Here is a 23,100-nt window from a genome sequence, read left to right as displayed (position 1 = left end):
TTTTTTTTTTTTGGTGGTGTGTATTGCTGCCCTGTTTTGGAAGTGGTTACCTGATCAGTTAATTTACAGCTGTCAGATATGACAGATACGTTCCAAGAAACAGGTCTGTAGTTACTTCCAGCACCACTGTATCTGGAAAAAAACATTTGTGGGAACGAACTTAAAGGTGCTCTTCATTTTTTCACCTTTATGGCCATAAACCACTCTGTTCCAGTACATCTATGCAATGTGACCAAACTCATAATAAGGAATAATGCTTTGTTGAAGAAGGTGCATGTTAAGCTTAACTTCAACTTACTGACTTAATTATGTTACGCCATGTCACCTATTCTCTTGAAAAGCAGTGTTCATTTGGCCTTCATCTAGATTTTCAGGAAAGAAATTATAGGCTGCAATAGTGTGAGACAGTCCTCTGAAAGAAGTAGGTGGAGTAGTAGTAATCATTTGAGCTTTCCTGGGTAAAGTGACAAACCCGCACATTTAAGGAGGTGGAAAAATATGGTTGTCTCTTGTTTTTAGACTCCTATGCAAACAAAAAATTCTGAAGTGAAAGATTATACTTTCTCAGTGCAACTGTCACAAGAAATTTTGTTGTTGAAGGTATAAAAAGCTATTCTTACTGTGCCGCTCATAATCTCTGTACATACATGTGATTAGGCACCTGTATAAAGATAAGGTCATCTAATGGTCTATGAAATGTTCTGGAAAAAATATGTTATTTAGATAAATCTTGATGCAACTAAATTTAGTGAAAGTATTTCTACCTTCAGCTTCTGTCTAATGTGTCTTCTATTTGTGGTGGTGTTTTTTTTTTTATTAGAAGACAACAATGGATGGTCTCTGCAATTTGATAAACATTATACAAAGGACAAATACAATAAACTGAAATCTCTGTATGCATTTCAGACAAAGACACCTGAGTGCTGTAAGTAATTACAGATATTATTTGTGTGATTATTACTGACTATTCCTAGAAAGAAATACACAGCAATTATGCTTATCTGAAAGAGAAATATAGTGCAGTTTCATTTATAGTAAAACAGAATTCATGTTGCAGACAACAAATGCATTGAAGCTAATTTCAGTTCCATTAGGAATGATTCATTTTCTATAAAAGGAGTGTGAAACATATGCCAATTAGGAGGGCAATACTAATGTTTATCTAAATATATTAATACTGCTGGAAAGACAATGAAACACACATCTTTCAGAGTGAAATGAAGGCAACGTTCCTCCAAATTCACTTCTTCGTACATCAAATGATTCTTGCAAACCACCTCCACTTCTGTGGGCATTTGTCCCTTTGTACAGATTTTCTGACTCTGCTGTCTACTATGAGCATTAACTTAAAGCACAGAGATGAGGTGAAAGGGAGCAAAGACTTCCTGACCCATTTTCATCCCATTTTCACCTGCACAGAATTGTGCTCATTCTAGGACTGAATAATCTAAAAAAGAGCCACAAAAAACCCATGCCAGATTCCTGTATATCAAGCCTAAAACTCAAGAGCTTTTACAAACTCTTTCACAGAGGTCAGGATGTAACATAATTGTTTGTGTCCCTTTATATTTATTGTTAGGTTCTTCCCATGTCTAAATCAATTGTGTAAAAACATGTGCCTTAATTTAACACAGCCTGGTATGTCTGTCTTTGTGCTCACTGTTCTTTTACACCATTTTTCTTTTCTCCACATTCCATCACACCACCCATCCCACCTTTTGCCACAACCATGTTCTTGTTCTCACGCAGTGGCTGGTGCTGTGCCAGGAGAGTGTACCTGCCAAGGGCTGGAGATCTTCTGTGATGCTGCCAAAATGCATGCTGTCCCATCAGTCTCTTCAAACATAACTATAATGTAAGTAGAGCAGAAAAGTGGTCTCTTGCTCTGTTCAGGTTTGACTATCAATCCTGCAACCTTTTCACAACTACAGCCTTATAATTATGACCAGTTGGCTCAGCTGATGCTTGTGAAAGCATAGTGTCTCTCTGTTGTCTAGTCCTTTAATGTTTTAAGTACAGATTTTCCCTGCATAGAAGGAGAGAAAAGGAACTAGAAACTCTGTGTGAAGTGATCCTTTCATTTTTGTAACAGTGACCTGAGCTAGCAACTGTTTCAGGAAATCTAAGGAAATGTTCAAAAGAAGTGTTTCCTTTTAAGAAAAAATGCTTAGGACTTTTTATTATTCTATGATCCTGCCAATATTACTAGTCTATATTCCTGCCAACAGAGTCAATAGCCTTGAACTCGGTGGAACTACCTGCTTGAACAAATCTTTTTAGTTCTTATTTGATGTCTCTGAATGTGCCGTTATTTAAAAGGATTTAGTCTGGGCTGGGTGATCATACAGATACGTATGTGTAAACCAAACTTTTTGAAGAGATCAGGGAATGGTTAATATTGCTTTTAGTTTGTGCATCACTGAGAGGCCATTTTCCTTGTGGTGAGCAGAGGGCAGTATTACATGTCCTTGCCTGAGGAACTTCCCTGTAGAGTTCAGTACCAGTTTGTGCTTACGTGTGGCAGAGGTTCTCCTTGTTGGGTCTGTGTCCAAGTATTGCAATACTTCTAAACAAAGTTTGATGTGGAATGTCAAATATATTTTTAAACTGGCTGTTGGCTCAGGGTCAACAAAGACTTCAAAAATAATGGCACAGTTCTAGCTTTAGAAAAAGCAGTGAGTCAGTTCAGCTGGCTTTCAGGCTACAGTCGCTTCTAATCCAACCATGCCCTGAACGGTTTTTGTTCTTGACAGGACACTTGAGTCAGTGCCCAGTGGAGATGGGGACATAGGGACACATGCACTGGGAAATGGGTTCTATATGCATTTGAGGTTTGAAATAAATCTGTGGTTTAGTTTATACTCAAATCTTTTTAACTCTTAGATTTAACTATTTTGTCAGTTGCTCTGGGGACATGGAAGAATATTTTTTGATGATAAAGTATTTAGCTGACTGCTTAAATAGATATGAATATTCAGACAAACAGTGGAGGCATATTCAGGTGGTTTCATGTTGCTTTTATTATTTAACAGTGTGAAAGCTGCTCTTATTGAATAACAAAAAGTGGCAGCACTGTAGGAAGCTGGGAGAGTACTTTTACTGTGTGCATTCATTCCTACAGGTCTCTTCAGAGGAATCTGCTAAGGAAACTTTCTGCTGACATTTTCGAGAAATACCAAGACCTTAAAAATCTGTAAGGCGGTGCTTCAAATTAAAATACCTATTTAGTGCCTTAAATATGCACGCTCTTCCTCTCACATACACACACACAGAGCTTAACATCTGAGTGACAACCCTCAGTTTATACTCAAAATTCTGTTTTGTCCTACCCTTCAGTACCTCATCTAATTGTGTAACCTGTTTGGCTCAAATAGCTTGATTTCACATCTCTCTTTTTGCAAAACTGTAATTTCTGCATATTTAATTTTTTATATTGACTATTTTATACAAGAAATATGCTAAATTTTCATCATGTCTGAAGTTACATTTATAATGAAGAATAATATGCCAAAAGAAATTGAAGTAACTTAATCCATTTATTCTACAAAAAAAAAAGTTTGGAAACTTAAAATTCCCTTTGTCATGGGAAGCTCACTCACATGGCACTTGGTTTTACTCAATTATTTCTGGTACCAATTTGATAATGCCCCAACTAGTCAAATTGTTATGGCAACACAATACTGTGTTATGTTTTATGACGTGTAATATACATGTTGTTCAAAAATCATAGTCTTTAACAAGTTTGCTTTATATAGAATTAGTGAAATTAAGATTTAAATGCAAAAGTCTAGAGCAGGGTTCCTATGTCACCTAGAAAACTTACTGGAGTGTAACTTTTATGGAAACTGTGCTGTACTGCAGCACCATCTTGTGTTCACAAAGTTAAATACCATTATGACCTTAAAGTCTTAAAAGTTTTCATTAAAAGAAATAAACCCATATCTATCTGTACAAAACATTTGTTTCTAATATTAATTTCACACCTTTCTGATCGAAAGGTACATTTTCAGAAAGCTCCTAAGCAGCGTTTGACTCAAACCCGTTTTGTAAAAGCCAATGTCAGATTTCTTATTGCTTTTTTAACAGAAATACATCTGGATGTTTTATTAACTGTAATTTAATTAAAAGGATTTATATTTAAATATTACTCAGACAATAACACTATAATGTTTTAAAAATATTTGGAAAGGATTTAATATTTGCCTTTAATAATATTTTATAACTCATTATTTCATCAAAGTAGATAAAGAGGAGGAAGAAACTAGTATTATTTAGCTTGTAGAAGATTAGTAAGATTCGTTTTATGTTTTTATTATATTATCTTAAAAATGCAGCATTTTGAAAATTCTCTGACACTATAAACAGAAAATTCAAAAACACATTTTAAGTTTACATTTGCCATGCAAAATTTTGCTTGTAGCAGGGTTCTGGCTAAACTGTAAAGTTAGGACCTAAAACAGGAGGTTGCAAAAACACACTTCATTGTTCATCTCAGGCAAACCAAGCATCCCTTTGAAGGAATTTTGTAATTCGGGGGGGGGGGGGGGGGGGGGGGGGAGGGTCTTTTAAAACACCTTTAAAGTCTTTGCAGCTATAGCTGTGAAATGGTTATCATCAAATTTAAGGTGTAACAAGTAGGATAGCTTCTTTTCAAGTATCACACATGCATTCAGTTTAGTTGATAAATTTTAATTGGTTATTTATGTTTGCTTTGACTTTGGGTGCTTAGAGAATGAATTGTTGCTTTTTTATCTTCTAAGGTATCTTCAGAATAATAAAATCAGATCTGTATCTGAACGTGCTTTCAAAGGTTTATACAACTTGACAAAACTGTAAGTATTGCTTTTTGAATATTGAAGTAAAAAGCAGTGGGAAGAGCTCTGAGAGTTGCTATGGATGTTTCTCCCTTATTTGATTCAGTGTTAGGAAGTTGCAGAATGGTCCAAAACCTTAATTCAACGATTGGATTGAGAAAGCAAAGATAGATTAAGAGGTATCTGTGCAGGTTTATCGCACCGGACAATGCTTTGAAAATACAAGTGGGCTCCATACTTCACTCCTGTTCCTCAGAACCTCAGAATGGAAGAATGAGACAGTATGGTAGTTACCCTGCAGAAAGTCAGAGAGAATGAAAAATGAGTAAACCAAAAGCGAGACCTTGTGATGGAAGAAAACTTTAATGTTGTATTTTGGTTTACAGGAGCAAAACCAAAGTAACCAGTATCGGGTAATGAAAAGAACACTTTTTTCTTTATTCTGCAGCAGCTTTTTTTAAGGGAAGTGCTCAGTGAGAGACATCACATAAATTGCATTGTTCAGTTCAGTTTTTTGTTTCTGCAGTGTTTTTAAAAGGAAAAATTTAAAATGTTGTACCTCCTATTTTTCCGTCCCATGAGTGTGGTCGATTATCTGTTATTACAGCTGCTGTTATTACCTTCCCAGACCATTTATAGTACCCCTTCCCCTTCATTTCTCAGCCTTTCTTTTTCCATGATTCTAGTATCTACATTTATGACTAACATCCTTAGCAAAGATTGAACAGGATCCTGGGAACATTCATGGAACAAATCACTCCACAGAAGGAAACTGGGAAGGGCCTAAAATATGACACAGTGAAAATATTTATTTTGCTGTGGTTTTTTATAGATAAGACAAAATGTTCTACATAATTGGTCTGAAAGTCCTCTTTAGAGGGAGTCTCAAAGAAGGGCATGAAAATTACCATAATCAAAAATAATAATTATGAAAAATTTTACCAGTATTCTGATAAATTAAGGGGAAAAGAAAAATCTTAAAACTAATTTTCATGCATCTGATGCTAATTAATCATTCCATTCATTTATCTTTGGTTGGTCTTGGTTTAGATACCTGAGTAACAACAAGATAACCAGTTTGAAGCCTGGTGTCTTTGAAGATCTCCACAGACTTGAATGGCTGTATGTTGTTTTCTTATTTGTATGTTCATCTTCTCAAGGAATAATTAAAGCAAGACAAAGAAATATTTGGATTGCTTTCATTTTTGTGCATAGCAGTACTTTATACTAGATAACTAAGGAACTCCTGTTACACTGTGCAAGGTAAAAATCCAATTGACTTTGGTGAGAGCAGAAATTAGTTCTTGGGCCTAAATGGCTCCAATGACTGATGACTTTTACAATACTAACTAATATTTATTGGTAATTGCTTGTTACAAATTATTACATGAAATAACTCAGATACAGTAGAAAGATAATTTGGGGGGCAAGTCTTTCTCTGTAAATAGTGCTTGAAATGTCCCAGACAAAATGACTGTCAATCTGACATATTGGTTTATTACTGCTTTTCAGACAGATGAAAATGAAATACTATTTTGACTCAGTAAATTTATTAAAAATAAGCAAATAATAACATGCCTAACATTTTTCTGTGTGTTTGGAACTGTTGGATCACCATGGAACACTGTAACGTAGTGCTGCTCTGTTTTCACAGAGAATCCATTCAAAGTGTCTTGATCAAATAATTTTAAAAACTCACAGGAAAACACTTTTTTCTAATTGAAAGTAATTACTTTCTCTAAGATTATTTTTTTTTTAAATTAAATACTTCTTAAAGGAAATTAATTCAGTGAATACCCTGACCTGCTAAGGAGTAATACGTTATTTTTTAAAGTAGTTTGAATGTACATTTGGAGCTATCCACTTAAAACTCTGTTACTTTTTATCATCTGTTCAATTTAAGACTGCAGTCAATTATCAATCTGATACATGCTTTGCTGTAATTTATAGGATAATTGAAAATAATAGGATAAATCGGATCTCCCCATTAACATTTTATGGACTCAAATCACTTATTCTCCTGTAAGTATGGAATAAGAACCAAAAGTGTTATTTAAAAGAACAGAACAGAAAGGGCAGGTATATATAAAAATCACAGAGTGCTGGCAGTACACCTGTAGCTTTTTCTTACTCCCAGGCAAAATGTGCTGGAGTAGGAGGATTTTCGCAGCAGCAGACATGCAGTATCTGGAAAAGTGTAGGGAGATGGGTGAAAAAAATGGTAAAAAGACAATGTCACTGAGAGGGCAAGGATGTGGCAGCTGCAGCAATGGATTCCAGTTGCTCTCCAGAGCTGCAGTGCAGGAGGCGGGGGTCCCATAGCTCCTGCCCCCTGGCACAGCCCTGCCTCCCACCCTGAGACCCTGTCTATAACCTGCCGCTGCTCTCTCCAGCCCCAAAGATGAGGGACCCTCTTCCCCTGCATCCTGAAGGGAAACCTCCCTTCATATCCCCCTTCCTCCATCATCCATAGAAGTTACGTGTTATGAGTGAATAGTCAACATATTTGTATTAACTTGCTAGGTTTTATTTAAATAGTAGTGAAGCGAACATCTTTCCTTTACCTGGTAATTAACAAGTTAAAGATAGAATACTGCTCCGCAGAATGCCGCAGGGAAAATATGCAGAAGTTTAAGAAAATAATACTACCTTCAAGACTATGAGAAATGAATCAAGCTTTGACTGCCTTTTTTTCAAAAGTACAAAAGTAAGAGACATGATTTTTCTCTATAATGTAATTTTTTGCAAATATAGCCAGCTATACTATTTCTTTTTTTCAGAGAGATGATGAATAATTCTCTTGCTCATTTGCCTGATAAACCTCTGTGCCAATATATGCCAAGACTAAACTGGCTGTAAGTCTACCTTATTTCACTAGAAAAATATTATTTGGTTGTCTTTGTGTGGCACTTCCACGCCACTTTTTCTAATGGGGTGCTGGATCTTACAGAGTGCCTGCTGGGTCACTGCAGGGTTGATGACCTGAAGTCATCAATTAAGAATGCAGAAATATTACATGTCTGGTTCCGACTCTCTTCTGTGCAGTCATGAAGTTCTGGTAGTATTTTTCTTTAATTACCTTAGAACAACTGCCTGAATTTATTTTCAGTGATTGATGTTTTGTTTTTATATCCCAGAGACCTTGAAGGCAACCATATCCATCATGTAAGAAATGTCACTTTCATCTCCTGCAACACTCTAACTGTACTGTAAGTAATAGGATATGCTAGCTGGTCCGAGTGAGAGATGCTTGTGCTGAGCAGTCAAGTGATTCATTACAGCTAATATAAAAGTTTCCTGAGTATCATGGTTATTTAGATCTCAAGGAGATTAAAATGCTTGGTTTTAAATGAGCACTATACAGAATAACCATTGTTTACATTTATAGCAAAGTTCAGCATTGATATATGCAACTAAACTTCACTGAAGCAATTTTGACTGATATTAAGATTTAAAAATTTTCATTCTAACTTTTTTCTTGGAAAAAGAGGCAGAAACTCATAATGGGAAGTAGCAAACATACAAAATATATAGCTTCTTTCTTCATTTTAAAGAGTTTGGCTGATGGGTTGGCTGGCTTACTAATTTTAGAATTTTCCCTCAAAGTTACTTCAGTCACGATGTAACCATCTTCAGAAAATCCCTTCCACTTTTTGATAGATTAGTAGGATCCATGGTAGCTGTCACTTTCAATTTTTAACACTTGTGCAGTACCCACATTCTTGGCTCTCTCTTTGCTTTTAAAATCCAGGTTGTTCATTTAAGGAGCAAGCTCAGTGGCAGATGAAATACGGGTGAAGGAAAAGTTGCACCGCCATGTGCCTGTGTCTGAGATGCGGTTAGGTCACAAGCCTTCTAGCCCACTTAATCTTCCTCCTGTCCTCAGTCACTTTATACTAGCCTCCGATGGGGGGTGAGTGGGGGGCTGTGTGTATATATATGTACAAATACATGTATGTATAGGCAACAAAAGTTATTTATCAAATGGTAAAATGGTAAGCTTCTAGATCCGATTAGCATGTTAACAGAATTGGGCAAATAATTGAAGATGCAGAGAAGACCAAATTTTTGAAGTTTATAAAAACTTTTGTCCAAACCCAAATAGGTGTCAAGAAGCAGCAACATAAGTTTGTTTATTTTTTCAGGGTGATGAGACGAAATCAAATCAGCTCTTTAAATGAAAACAGCTTTTCTTCTCTCCAGATGTTAGATGAATTGTGAGTAGATTTTTTCTCTTACTTGTACAAGTCGTCACAAAGTTTTATAGTTTATATTGCAAATGTCATTTATCATAAACTGTATTTCATATAACATGCTCTGGAAAGAGCACCCATCTTCAGGTTTTTTTCTATATATTTAACAGGGAAGAAATAGTCAATAAAATACATACTCTGTATCAATAATATCGTGGGTTTTGCTCACAAGGTTGTTATGTTCCCTGAACAGAATAATATTATTTAATCTTAAATCACTACAGCCTAGGTGTGTGTGTGCCTTCATTGTCTTTTAGACCAGTTTGTCAGTTTCAGTTAGACTGAGATCTTTACCCCTCTGTCTAGCTATTGAGATTTATGTTTAGTGAAAATAAGGAGCAAGGCAGAGAGAAGAACAAAAGGAAAGATGTGCTGGTTAGCCCATGTGAAAGAATTCCCATCACAAAACAATGTGTTTAATTTCTCTCCAAGCTCCTACAACCAAAGTTAAGGGTATTTTACTTTCTTTTTGATGTCAGTAAAATAATAACAAATTATGTATCTAATGGCATATTTGAACTAACTAGGCAAAGAGAGATATGATGGATCTAGCTTCCCACTTTGTTTTAACACCATTCTTTTATACTCCAAGCTTCTGATAACCTATATAATAAATAATATCCTATTTTGCAAACAGAATAAAACTTCGTGTCTTGAAATTGCAAAACTGTTTGGTAAAATTACTGAGCCTTGTAAGAACTGACTGTATCCTACCTGTGGCTGTTTCTGCAGAGATTTGGCTAGCAACAAGATTGAATCACTTCCTCCATACATATTTAAGGATCTAAAGGAGCTTTCACAACTGTAAGGATTCTTGATTATTATATATAACTGTACATTACTCATTTGATATGATGCTTTCAGCCATGAATACTGGGAAAGAAAAGAGCACCTTTGTTTGTATGTGTCATTTAAGCTCTGTCTAAATGTTGTGGTTCAACCCCATCCAGCAACTAAGCCCCACGCAGCTGCTCACCCACCTCCCTCACAGTGGGATGGGGGAGAGAATCAGAAAAGTAAAAGTGAGGAAACTCGTGGGCTGAGATAAAGACAGTTTAATAGGTAAAGCAAAAGCCACGCACACAAGCAAGGCAAAACAAGGAATTCATTCACCACTTCCCATGGGCAGGCAGGTGTTCAGCCATCTCCAGGAAAGCAGGGATCCATCACGCGTAACCCTTACTTGGGAAGACAAATGCCATCACTACGAATGTCCTCGCCTTCCTCCTTCTTCCCTCAGTTTTATCTGCTGAGCATGACGTCATATGGTCTGGGACATCCCTTGGGTCAGTTGGGGTCAGCTGTCCCAGCTGTGTCCCCTCCCAACTTCTTGTGCCCCCCCAGCCTCCTCGCTGGTGGGGTGGGGGGAGAAGCAGAAAAGGCCTCGGCTCTGTGTAAGCACTGCTCAGCAATAGCTAAAACATCTCAGCATTATCAACACTGTTTTCAGCACAAATCCAAAACACAGCCCCATACCAGCTACTGTGAAGAAAATTAACTCTATCCCAGCCAAACCCAGCACACTAAAAAATACTTATCCCCAAAATAATTCTATATAACATTTTGCCCAAAAGAGTTTTATAAAATATGTGTATTTTTCTGTCCCAAAAGAGAGCAAGTTCAAATTCTACCTTTTTCTAGATCTTGTTAGTATATACAAAATGAACTATGCTAGCTATAATATTATATATATAATAATTTGATGGGAATGTTTAATGTGATATAAGGATTTGGCTCTAAAACTAGATCATAAACATGTAAGAGCATCATACAGATTCCTTGTTTGCAACTGCTTTTTTCCTGTGAAAGAGTTCCACAAAACCATAAGGCATAAAACCAGACAGACAGTCTGTCTTTTTCCCATGATGTGTATATAGGCAAATTCTCAAACGCTGCTGCTGGAAAGTCCCAATCTTTGTCGCATAATCTGAAAGAGGCACTAGTCACAAAATTGAAGACCTTTCTGGAGGAGAGGAGGTAGTATGTGGAATAACTTATTTTTGTGCTTTTCCAGCATCCTTGGGATCCATCACAATACACTGGGGCAACCCAGTGTGTCAGCTGCATTAATTCAATTTGCACATTTTAGTTACAATATCAAAAAGAAAACATAAGGAAAAGTTATAGGGAGAAAAAAAAGGGGATGTACCTAGAAACACTCTTGCACAGAGCGATAGCATCTAATGCTAATGTCTATTTCTACATTCCACTGCCTCTGTCTCTTGAACTCACACAAATGAAACGAAAAAATAGATTTTAGCAACTAGCAAAATCGATTGCAATTTATTTCTAAATGCATGCAGTTCAGCTAGGTTCTTTTACTGGAAGGACAAGTCTGAAAAGTTTAATAACTAAATATTTCTACAGTCAAAAAATTTAAGCATCAGGTTGGGGGAGGAAGTTGTGTACGTGGCAATAGCATGCCTGTGAAGCATCTGCTCTTTCTGCTGGCTTAGCAAGCTGAATAACACTAAATGAATGTTACTATCTGCAGTTGGAACTGCCACTTGTACAAGTCCTTCCTAAAGGACTGGAAAAGCAAATGGGTTATGTAGTTTGACTTTATTTTTAGAACAAGCTGTAAGGAAGATGTACAGAGTTACTTATGCCTATGTTGTATTTACAGGAACCTTTCTTACAACCCCATCAAGAAAATACAAATAGACCAGTTTGATTTTCTAATTAAACTCAAATCCCTGTAAGTATCAAGTTTTATATTTTAGTTACATTTTATTTCTGATTATGCATGTCTCCTTCAGAAGGACATGATCCAGAATACGTTTTGTAAGAAATTGCCCTTGAAATAGTTCATAGTTATGCTGATGATCCTCAACAATTTGAGCCTGGAAAATAATTACTAGCAATACCCAAATTTTCCTTCCTGAAAATACCAGTTTCATAATGGAAATTTTTCCAGCAAAAAGAGACCAAAAATTCAGCTTAGAGAAGGATATTGTCTTTTCTGCTATTACAGAACAAGATTAATGCAACCCTCATTTCACTTTGCACAATTTGTTCACATGCTTAAGGGTCATGAAAGGTCCAGTGGGGCTATTAGCACCATGGGCAGGTACCATTATGTAAAGACAGGACTTATAAATGAATTTGGTATAAGTTTGGGTACATATTTCCATTCTTATAGAATCTATTGCTAACAACATGAAAAGAACAATATAAACCAAGTACAATTCAGCTGCCATGTCAGAAGTGGGACTTTTACAAATTTTTTTAAGAGTTTAGGGGGGAGTCTTTGTGGGTGCAATAACACAGCAGCTCTAGCTTGAATTCTGCCAGCAGATCTCTTCCTAAAAGTGTGCAATCTTGCACTAGTTGTCACTAGTCACTAGTACAGTGACAATCTTGCAAATTTGAAATTATCCTGCAGTAGATTTAAGCACATCTTCACAGGCCACTGCATGTCTGCAATAATAGCATGTCTGCACTAGCATTGGTTCTTGTCAGTCATCATTTCAAAATCATAGAATCATAGAATAGTTTAGGTTGGAAGGGACCTTTAAAGGTCATTTAGTCCACCCCCCTGCAATGAGCAGGGACATCTTCAACTAGATCAGGTTGCTCAGAGCCCCATCCAGCCTGACCCGGAATGTTTCCAGGGGTGAGGCATCTACCACCTCTCTGGGCAAACTGTTCCAGTGTTTTACCACCCTCATCGTAAAAAATTTCTTCCTTCTATCTAGTCTAAATCTACCCTCTTTTAGTTTAAAACCATTACCTCTTGTCCTGTCGCAACAGGTTGTGGAGATCCAAAAAGAGATGTCTCCTTGGATGGGAGCATAATAGGAGTTCATGATTTGACTCCTGAGCTATAGCCAGCAGTGCACAGGCCTTTGTTGATCAGTCCAGCTTCCTCGCAGTGATTTGGAATCCAGTGGCCAAATTAAACTAAATTTGGTAAATGGCTAACAACCTGAAAGTACTAAATCCGTAAAATTTTCATGAAAAAAAGCTGCTGAGCACAGAAAAGAATTATTAATTATCTCCCTAAAAGTCAGGCTACAGCATGTACTTTATCCATTATTTAACACCAAAGAAGTCATGCAATTCAGTGACCATGACCTTCCATGGTTTTAAGTTGTTAAATCTTGAGATAGATTTACTGGTAACTGTATATCTCAGCAGTTTGTAGAACACCAGTTGCCTCTTTGCTAGTTTGAATTAGTAAGAATAGCTGCGGAAACCACACCCTAAGATTCATTGCAGTGCTTAAACAAAACTAACACACTTCCATATTGGGGGCTTTTCTCTTGTCTCCTAGCAAAACTGCCCACCAGCCCACAGCAACTAACCAGTAAGACTGGTACTTTTCTCCACTTTTGCCTAAATGTGTTCAGAACTCACATGAGTATTGCATTCAAAGCATTGAACTGTGAATTCAAATAAGGCTCCCCACAAAGGGAACTAAAGACCTCTGACCGGTTGCACATCTAACCAGTGGATGGCATGGACTAGAATACAGAAACTGAAGTTCTGAAAGAACAGCTTACACAGTTACACTTTACTGATCTAGCACTGCATGGAAATATTAATGCCATTTTCAATATATTAAAAAAAAAAAAAAAAAGTAAAAAAATCCCATCTATGTCTTACAAGAACGCGAGCATTTTTCCTTGCATGATCTGTGTCCCAGCTTCTGCTGCTCTTGACACAATGAAGACTGAATTCCTGCAGTGGGTTTTTTGTCTACTAAAGCACTCCCTGGGATAAAAGACAGAAGAGACATGTAAAAATATTACTATTGGAACACGTTGTTATTTTACCAGAGATGATGAAAGAACATCAGTAGAACAATACTTTGGAAGGGCAACATAATAATTGGAGATTGCACTGCTGAGAGCACTATAAGAGCCTTCTTCATGATTTTGGAAGAACAGCAAGTTTATTAGAATTAACTGCAATTTATTTTATTCCACTTAAGCTTTTACGCAGACTTTCTGTTGAAGTTTCAAAGGGATGACAGATTAGATGCAATTAAAGTTCATCTCTAATTTCCTATAATCACAGAAGCACAAGTAAATGCTCATAAAATTTGTTCTTTTACTACTGAGTTTCTATGGCCTTTTACTGAGTATATTGTTTACAGCAGCTTGGAGGGCATTGAAATTGCAAACATCCAGAGAAGAATGTTCAGACCCTTGAGAAACCTTTCCCACATGTAAGTAGATTATTCCAGCTTGCTTTCTTTGGTCTGAATTTTAGAATTTACAGAATACTGGATAACTGAAAGTGTATGAAAAGCAGCATGTGGGCAGTTGTCAAATTTTGACAGTTTTTAATTAACTTTTCTTCTTTCAGAATATGTTTTCTCAGTGGTTACTAGAGAGTTTTGATATTCTGGTAACCAAACTAGAACCATCTCCTATCTGTTTTTCTTTCTTATAACCAGATATTTTAAGAAATTCCAGTACTGTGGATATGCCCCTCATGTGCGCAGCTGTAAGCCCAATACTGATGGGATTTCATCCCTTGAGAATCTTCTGGCTAGCATAATACAAAGAGTGTTTGTCTGGGTTGTATCTGCCATCACCTGCTTTGGAAATATTTTTGTTATCTGCATGAGGCCTTACATCAGATCGGAGAATAAGCTGCACGCCATCTCAATAATGTCTCTCTGCTGTGAGTACTCCATGTGTAAAAGTAAAAGAATATTGGGTTTGTCTGCTCATAGCATGTATGATATTTGTTATTACAATATAGTGATATATTTCCAGCACTGGATTAACTGAATTTTCATGCTGTTGTGAATGACAATACAAAATGCTGTATCTTATGCACCACGAGGTCTCATTAAATGCTGCCTTCGGCGCTGATGAATTCCAAAGGTTTCATGTTTGATTTTAATGTTGCAGGTACTGTGTTAAATTCTCACTTTCTTCAGCAAGAAGAAATAAAATTCCAAAATTTTCAAAGGCCCATAAACCTAGATTTTACCATGCATTTTTGAGTAAACAGCAATTTGCATGTGTAAACGTTGTGTTCAAGATAGTTATTCTTTTTTTGCACGAGCAAAAAGTTACTTATGCAAATATAGAAAATCAATCCCTCCTAGCCCCCCAATATTAAGAATTAGAGGTTTTTATTATAGTCCTAAGACCAAGATGAGTTTATGGATGAACTATTTGGTAGTACAGTCACTACAATCATGAGTACCTTGTCTCAATACAGGAGAGTCTATTTCACAAATACAATTAGTTCCATTTTGAAAGATAATTGTCAACAGTGTATAAAATGATTACAACATTTCTAAATACAGCATGTCAGTGATTTTGAAACTTTGTTGTTTCTATAGGAACGATCTGAATACTATGCAAAACTTCTAACCAAAATACCCGAGAACCCTTCAGCTCTCTCGACAGCTCCTGTTCCCTTACTAGTCTTAGAAGACTATGCACATCAGTTTTGAACTAGCATAAGGTGGACAAATCAAAACTAAACTTTGAATCCAGCAGAGATGCTCTACTCAATGCAAATTATCTTAAGCCAAATGTCAATACCAAAAGGAATAAGACCTAATGAAAAAAGGATTGCAAGAATATTTCTGTAAATGAAACCGTATCTTTTTCTACATACAAACCAATTTTACCTGAACTTCAAAATGTCAGGTTGGAAACAAGTATGAAACATAGACTATCGGCCCAAATGAAAATTAAAAAAAAAAAAGGAGGAATAGAACTGAATTATACCACCTTAATTGTAAGTCACAATAGCATTCCAACTATAATATTGATTTTATATCTATATATTAGCTAACTTATAAATATGTACTCATATATATGTGTGTATGTCTATTTTCCAATAGACATACACAGAGAGAATGGGAAATTCAGATGTGTAAATAATGATGTTAAGTGCTGTGCCCACAGGTGCTGACTGTCTGATGGGAATATATTTATTTGTGATTGGAGCGTTCGATCTTAAATACCGCGGAGAATACAACAAGCACGCTCAGTTGTGGATGGACAGTATTCATTGTCAATTGGTGGGATCGCTGGCTATTCTGTCTACAGAGGTGTCAGTCTTACTGTTGACTTACCTGACTTTGGAAAAATACATCTGCATAGTTTATCCTTTTAGGTGTTTGAAGCCCAGAAAATGCAGGACAATTTCCATTTTGGTTCTTATCTGGATAATTGGATTTGCTGTTGCTTTTATTCCACTGAGCAATAAGGAATTTTTCAGGAACTACTATGGCACCAACGGCGTCTGTTTTCCTCTTCACTCAGAACAATCAGAAAGTTCGGGAAGTCAGATTTATTCTGTTGCCATTTTTTTAGGTAAGTTACGTTTCTTCTTTATATATGATTGGAGCTGCAAATGAACTTAATTTTCAAACAAATAAGATAGCTTTGCTATGATGTTCACACCTTGTATTTAGATGCTCCAGTAAGCACTTAAAGACTTTTTCCAGCCTGAATATTTTACTGTATTAGATAGATACTTACATAGCTTAAAATGCATGAAGGGCTGAAAAAGCAGAAAGAAACTAATGACCAATAAGTTCCTGAGTGAACAGACTTTGTCAGAAAGTAGAGCAATGGTAAGACCGGAGGAGAACTACATAGTTTGGATCAGAAGGCAGCCATTTGTCAGGTGTCAATGAATGAAATAAATACCTGAGCAGAGGCCAAAATTCAGTGTTCAGGTGAAGACAGACTCAGATTTTCTGGCCACTTAATTCTATGGGACAAACAGTTTAGATGAAACACTTTACTACCCAGCCTGCAAGTAGGTGATGTTGGAATTACCATTATGCTGTTAAATTATAACTCATTTTAACTTCCTAAACAGGTGTAAACTTGGCAGCTTTTATCATCATTGTGTTTTCCTACGGGAGTATGTTCTACAGTGTTCACCAAACAGCTATTATGGCTACTGAAATCCGGAATCATATTAAAAAAGAGATGATCCTTGCTAAACGTTTTTTCTTCATTGTATTTACTGATGCACTATGTTGGATACCCATTTTTATTTTGAAACTCCTTTCTTTACTTCAAGTAGAAATACCAGGTATGTCCTTTCTTTTGTGAGGCTGTTTCAACTGTGTCTGTATAAACAGTGTTTTTTCTACTTCAGAAGAAGAATTTAATATAGTGAACTATATTACTATAATGAACCCTATGTTATATAACTCTATATATGCACACACACTATAATGAAGTATGTAGTTTTACTACTGAATTGAACGATATTACTATAATCATCAAAGATTAGTCACCTTTGAGTCAGCCAAAAGAAGCCCAAAATTCAAATTGTTCAAGTCTGTCTCCATAGAATATCTAAAAAACATACAAAATATATTTGAAAACCAAGGCTGAATTGCATTGGCTTTTGTCATCTTATGGCTTTTGCTGGTTCTGTTGCCTAAATGTGGCTCAGGACAATACAGTGTTTCCTATCTTGATTTAACAATATAATTGTTATCCTGCAATAACTTTCTTCTACAAACTGGTACTTATAGTTCAAAACATTAAGTTATATAAAGCTCTGCTTATCTTCTTTATGCTACGAATATATTCCCATGTAAAAATAGCGTAACCTAAAAGATTAAAAATTGCACCTTATTTTTTTCCTTCTTTTTGCAATACCAGTAAATGCCTGAAAAATAGCCTCTTTATGTAGGGCTTGTAAACCTTGTTAGAAAGAACATGTGAACACGAACAGTACCGTCAGCAACAGCAGGTTCAGACTCAACGTACAGATACATATCGCAATACTACATTGGTAAGGAAACATTTTAGCTCAGAGGATTTTATCTTATGTGCTGACCAGGAGTGTTGGGAGACACCTTTTCAAAGTTTTGACTTACATTTCAAATGTCTGGGAGTTACGTTGATTATGTCAAATATTTTCAGTTATTTTAAATCTTCTAAAATGCTTCTTCGTCAAGTTATCAAACTACCTAAGAAATTTTAAAGAAAATACTGTGAAAAGTAGATCTTGGGTTCAGCAAATGAATGTTCTGCATTAGATAAACCAGATTAAACAGTACTCATTTCATAAAATTAAAGACGTAACAGATAGTTGTCTAAGTTTACAGAAGTTTTAAATGCCATTTGATAGCATTTCTTTTTCTTGGAGGATACGCTGTGACAGCTTCTGAACTAAGGTTCTGCTTGTTTCCAAAACTGTAGACAATGTTATGGGCATCAATAGGAATGTATTGATATTGCAACAAAGTCGTAAAGCTGGGGGGTGGGGAGAGTGAATTAAGCTTTTTGTACTGCTTGGAACAGTTCTATAATTCTTTTATAAATCAAACAATGCAACAGAGGGCACCCACTAACATCTTTCAGCACTTTAATCCTGTCCCTTCTCCGCCTGCCCTTCAGGTAATGAGCTGATTTACCTCCCAAACAGTAAGGATGAGAAGGGGGTCCTGGAAAAATGCACACAGACCATGATACAGAGAGGAGAACAGGAAACCTTCAGAAAGGCAGACAGTGTGAACATGGAAAATCTTACCAACAGGGCAAGAAGGAAATAAGGAGGATGTATACAAGAATGGAGAAGTCCTGGTGGAGAGGAGAAAACCAGCCTCTGAGGGGACAGAGGGACTGGAAGATATTGCTTTGTGGGAGGACAGGACATCAGGGACATCATTAGGATTGGATGTCACTAGTCATGGGAACAGGGTAGGCAACAGAGATCACAGGAAGAGATAGGGAGCAAAGCAAAGACAAAAAGTTTTGGGGCAAGAAAATGGGGCTCAGCCAGAACAAGAAGCGTGCCAGGGCAAATAGGGAGTTACAGTACCAAAAAGTTAAAAAGAGGGATAAATGGAACTACTGGAAAAGTAAAAAATGTCAGGTTTTGCAGGCAGTCCTGGAAACTGAGGGAGGCAAGAGGGCCGTGCAAATGTAACAGTGAAAAGAAAAAGTGAAGTTACCTGTTGTGACATGAACTCAGCCTAGGAGCACGTGACTACCCCTCTCACCAGGAAGCTGTGCTGCATAGGCATTGAGCGCTTGCATTAATTAATGGGTACAAACGCTGGAATGCATGTTACAGCTTCCTTTCTTTTTCCCTCCCTAAGGTACTATAACTTCTTGGGTGGTGATTTTTATACTGCCAATAAATAGTGCTTTGAATCCTCTTCTCTACACTTTGACTACACGACCTTTCAAAGAAATGATTCATCAGGTTTGGTATAATTACAGACAAAGAAGATCCAAAAGAGGTAAAGGCAGTCAGAAAACATATGGTCCATCATTCATTTGGGTAGAGATGTGGCCCATGCATGAAATCACGCCAAAGGCAACGAAGCCTGTACTTTGTACAGACTCCTCTGATGCTTCGGTGACTACACAGTCAACAAGACTAAATTCATACATGTAAATGCATTTTGAAACTTCACAGTGACATCTGCACTGTTAGCTTCACATCTGTGGGCTTACTGCTTTACAGCAATGAGGAAAAACGGGGGAGGTGTGACACCTGGGCTCACGCGAACAAAAGCAGGAAGAAGAGGGAGCAGTGTGTCTGTTTGCAGGCAGAACTGACACAACAATAATTTCACCATCTCACAATGGAACCTGACACTTTGACAACTCATCCTAGATCAGAATGAGAAGTCAGTCGTTTGTTTTTTTAATTCTGGAAGCCAGGAGTGTGAAACAAGAATTAATTGTAATTTCAAACATCTCACCCTGAAAGCAGAATGTTTCAAAATAATCTGTCTTTGGAGGGGGGGGGGGGTGATAGTGGTAGTGGTGTTTGTTTTTTTTTAAATTCCCTATTTCAATAGCTGATTTTTTGTTGAGGGTTGATTGGTTTCCTCATTAAGAATTTTTTTTTTTCTCCTTAAAATTTCTGATTGTCTCTATTTAGGCAGCAGCAGCTCTTAAAAGCTTTAGGGAGCAACAGACCTAAGAAAAATATTTAAATTTCATAATTAGACCAGTTTATTGTATTTGCCAAAGCCAAGCAAGTGAAAATGTTGTTCCTTTTAAAAATTTACCAACTATTTCACTCATGTGAAGACAACCCTGAAATTGTAGTGATCATTCTAGTTCAGGCAGAACCAGAACTGTGGGGAACTGAAAAAAAAAAAAGTTTTTCTTCAACTGAGTGATCCCCAGCCACAGCTGATGGAAGTTCCACCCCTTCGGAAGAGCATCCTTCCCCAAAAAGACTGGACTGAGGACGCCAACATCTTGATGCTGCTTTTTTCCTCACTGTTTGTTAACGGGCTGCCCATAAGTAGCTCTCCACAGCTTGCAGACTTCAGCAAATTTCAGTCTTGAGATGTCTATCTCTGCACACAGAATAATGGGAGACGGCCAAATAGAAGACTTACTAGGTGCCCTGACATCTACGTTCCAATCACCTTGTGCATTTGACTGGATGCATTGCGATTAAAATAATTTAAGGAGCACAGCCATTCAGCACTTTGGGGGGCATTATTTTACTTCCCAGTGTTACAAAGATTAAAAAAAAATAAATTATCCCATCTGAAACAATCCTCTAGAGGCAGTTCCTTTGCATATACTTACTGAAGAGAATCTTCTCTGTTATGAATTACTATGACTTTCCTAGTTCTTTCAGTACCATACTCACAGTCTGACGGTCTAGAGGCCCACCAAGGTAGAAGAAATACTTCTTTTGCATTGGTGATTTGAAGCTTCTTAAAATTAAATTAAAAGATAATTCCAATGTTTGCACTTAACTTCTTAACAGCATAAGAAGGAGAATCAAAAAAAGTGTAATTCACACTTCAACTGTTTACAGAACTTTGGTTTATCTTGAAATTGAAGATTGTTAAACATCTTGTTTCCACTACTGTATGTTTTATTGAAATAAAAGATTATCTGCTGAACAGAATGACTTCTTTTCCAAGTTGCTTAGCTATATTTTGGGTCGTGGGGTTAAAAACAGCTAAGTGAAATCCTGCCACGTGGATTGCCTTTAACTGGAGCAATTAGAACTCAATTGAATAGAATTTGTGTCCTCTGGGAGCCCAAGCCTTTTCAATGACTGTAACTACTTCGGATGAGATACACAAGGATGTCTGTCCTTACCATTACTTCTGTTTTTCACATAAGTTGATTGTGGATACATTCAATGTTGTGTTTGTTTCTATGAGTAACAAGAGTAAGAATATTCATTATTTCAGATTTTTTTTGCAACACCTTTATTGTTTTGGTAAGAAAATTACAGTTTTGTCTTTTAAAAAGTCTTCTACCAGTAAAAATAAGGCTGACTAATAAATCATGGTACAACCATGTTCTCCTGCAGTCTCCCACTGCATTTCAGCATTACTTTTTTCACATTGCTCTGGTAAAGGTACAGGAGTTTCAGTACAGCTACAGGTTAGCGATATTCCAGACCAAAAGGTTCTATTAACTGTAAGCTCGAGACTAACTAACTAGTAACTGCTTAAGGCAAAGATATAAAATAGGACCAAATACTAAAAAAAGCTCTTAACGCACTTCCCGAGGGATGGGAGAATACATTTCACAGATTCTTTTCCAACTGATGGAAGCTTTTACCTACAGTTTGAAGTAATCCATTCTATCAGTCAACAATGCTGTTAAACTTCTACCATGCAGAGATATACAATCCATCATAAGGCACTTTATTACAACAAAAGATAGTCTAAAATGGTGTGCAGTAATCAAACATCTTGCAAAAAAATCTGCAGCTTTACAGAAATGTATTGCAATACTACAAAAATCGTAAGGTTTGGGATACGGGCCTTACCTAAAGCTTGTAAATAAGCCACAACTTGCCATATTATCCCATCCCCGACACCAAGAAAAAGCGTGCATAGAGAAAAACTGAAGTTAGTTCAGCGAGTTTCTCTGCAGTTGGCAGGGTTTCCACTGGTGAGGGCTCTTAAAAAGGAGGGCTGACACTATCTCCTCGCAGGACACCACTTCCTCACCAGGAATGAGTTCCGGATATACCTACCACACATACCAACGTTGCATCCACCACGTTACCAGAAAAAAGAAAGCTGGGGTGGGTGTGGGGGGGCAGTATTTCACGTATGAGATCGCTTGAACTGCAACGGAAGAGTCTAAAAGTCAGAACTGATTCCCTAAACAAAGTTATTTTACTCGGTGACTTACATACAACATCCATACGAGTCACCATCAGGCATTTCTGAAAGAACTCCGGGCTCACGGGGAGCTGCTGAGGGGAAACAAAAATCCACGTGAACTCCCCCAAGAAGGTCGTTTAAAAAAACACCCCGCATTCCAGTCCGCCACAAAGCGGGCAGCTCAGCGAGACCCGCGGAGCCGCCGCGGGGGCAGGGTCAGCCGCTGGGCTTCAGGGACTCGTAGCCCTCCCTCAGCAGGTCCCGCCATGTTCTGAGGAACCGGGCGTTCTCCGAGCACTTGGTGGCGAGCTCCTCCACCTGGGCCGACACGGCCGACGTCGCCTCCAGGATCTTTGCCAGCGAGAAGGCGGCCTGGAGGGACGGCAGAGAGGTTGGGGCTCGCCGACGCCCGTCCGCGCCCCCCGCCCCCGGCGCCCTCCGTGAGGCGCCCCCCGCCCGCCGCGCCGGCACTCACGTCGCCGATCTGCATCTCCACCTCCTCCAGCAGCTCCCGCGGGTCGCCGGGCGGCAGCTCCGGCGGCCGCGACCCCTGGCTCCCGCCGCGGATCCTCCGGGGCCCGGCGCCGGGCGAACCCTCGGGCGGTGCCTCGGGCACCGCCGCGGGCGGCAGCGGCCCCGCCTCGGCCATGTCCCGCTCCCCTCAGCGACGCCGCCCGCCGCCCCGCCCATCCCGCCTGAGCTCCGCCCCCGGCATCCCGGCACGCACCGGTGAGGAGCGGAGGGGCGGGGCCGCGGGCGTCGCGCTGCACGCCGGGAGCCGTAGTCTTTCCTGCCGCGGTGCCTCACGGCAGCAGCCGGGGCCGCCGCCGCGCCCGGCAGGGCGCTCAGCCCTCCGCCCCGCTTACCTCCGGGCGTCCCCCGTTCTGAAGTTAGGCGGAGGGGTCCATCCCTACCGGCCGGAGCCGTTGCCCCGCGAGGGAAGCTGGGCCGGGTCGTGCCGCCGGGAGCTCTG

The 23,100-nt window shown here is 38.3% G+C and overlaps 2 protein-coding genes across 3 annotated transcripts in view; one reads left to right on the top strand and one right to left on the bottom strand.

Annotated features, from left to right (window-relative positions):
* Positions 1 to 19,668, top strand: part of RXFP1 (relaxin family peptide receptor 1) — a 51,171-nt gene extending 31,503 nt beyond the window's left edge. The window contains exons 3-18 of the mRNA XM_049834112.1: positions 821 to 925; positions 1,750 to 1,855; positions 3,122 to 3,193; positions 4,761 to 4,832; positions 5,865 to 5,936; positions 6,765 to 6,836; positions 7,595 to 7,669; positions 7,952 to 8,023; positions 8,960 to 9,031; positions 9,800 to 9,871; positions 11,694 to 11,765; positions 14,169 to 14,240; positions 14,472 to 14,701; positions 15,949 to 16,359; positions 16,874 to 17,092; positions 19,119 to 19,668. Of these exons, the coding sequence (XP_049690069.1) occupies positions 821 to 925; positions 1,750 to 1,855; positions 3,122 to 3,193; positions 4,761 to 4,832; positions 5,865 to 5,936; positions 6,765 to 6,836; positions 7,595 to 7,669; positions 7,952 to 8,023; positions 8,960 to 9,031; positions 9,800 to 9,871; positions 11,694 to 11,765; positions 14,169 to 14,240; positions 14,472 to 14,701; positions 15,949 to 16,359; positions 16,874 to 17,092; positions 19,119 to 19,420 (2,096 nt within the window). The 3' untranslated portion in view covers positions 19,421 to 19,668. The remainder of the gene's footprint in view (positions 1 to 820; positions 926 to 1,749; positions 1,856 to 3,121; positions 3,194 to 4,760; positions 4,833 to 5,864; positions 5,937 to 6,764; positions 6,837 to 7,594; positions 7,670 to 7,951; positions 8,024 to 8,959; positions 9,032 to 9,799; positions 9,872 to 11,693; positions 11,766 to 14,168; positions 14,241 to 14,471; positions 14,702 to 15,948; positions 16,360 to 16,873; positions 17,093 to 19,118) is intronic.
* Positions 19,669 to 21,208: 1,540 nt separating this feature from the next.
* C3H4orf46 (chromosome 3 C4orf46 homolog) lies at positions 21,209 to 22,793 on the bottom strand. 2 transcript variants are annotated; one of them, XM_049834076.1, is made up of 2 exons: positions 22,603 to 22,793; positions 21,209 to 22,499 (listed from the first exon to the last, which is right to left on the bottom strand). In XM_049834076.1, the coding sequence occupies exons 1-2, from the start codon at positions 22,774 to 22,776 to the stop codon at positions 22,344 to 22,346; spliced, it is 330 nt and encodes a 109-aa protein (XP_049690033.1). In that variant the 5' UTR covers positions 22,777 to 22,793; the 3' UTR covers positions 21,209 to 22,343. The 2 variants fall into 2 exon arrangements, with proteins under 2 accessions (XP_049690033.1, XP_049690023.1); XM_049834066.1 differs by having other exon boundaries at positions 21,209 to 22,216.
* Positions 22,794 to 23,100: the final 307 nt, after the last annotated feature.

The sequence above is a fragment of the Accipiter gentilis genome, chromosome 3 (genome assembly GCF_929443795.1).
Source record: "Accipiter gentilis chromosome 3, bAccGen1.1, whole genome shotgun sequence".
NCBI lineage: Eukaryota > Metazoa > Chordata > Aves > Accipitriformes > Accipitridae > Astur > Astur gentilis.
The sequence above is the reverse complement of the archived record's forward strand: the minus strand, read 5'-3'. Positions and strand labels throughout refer to the sequence as shown.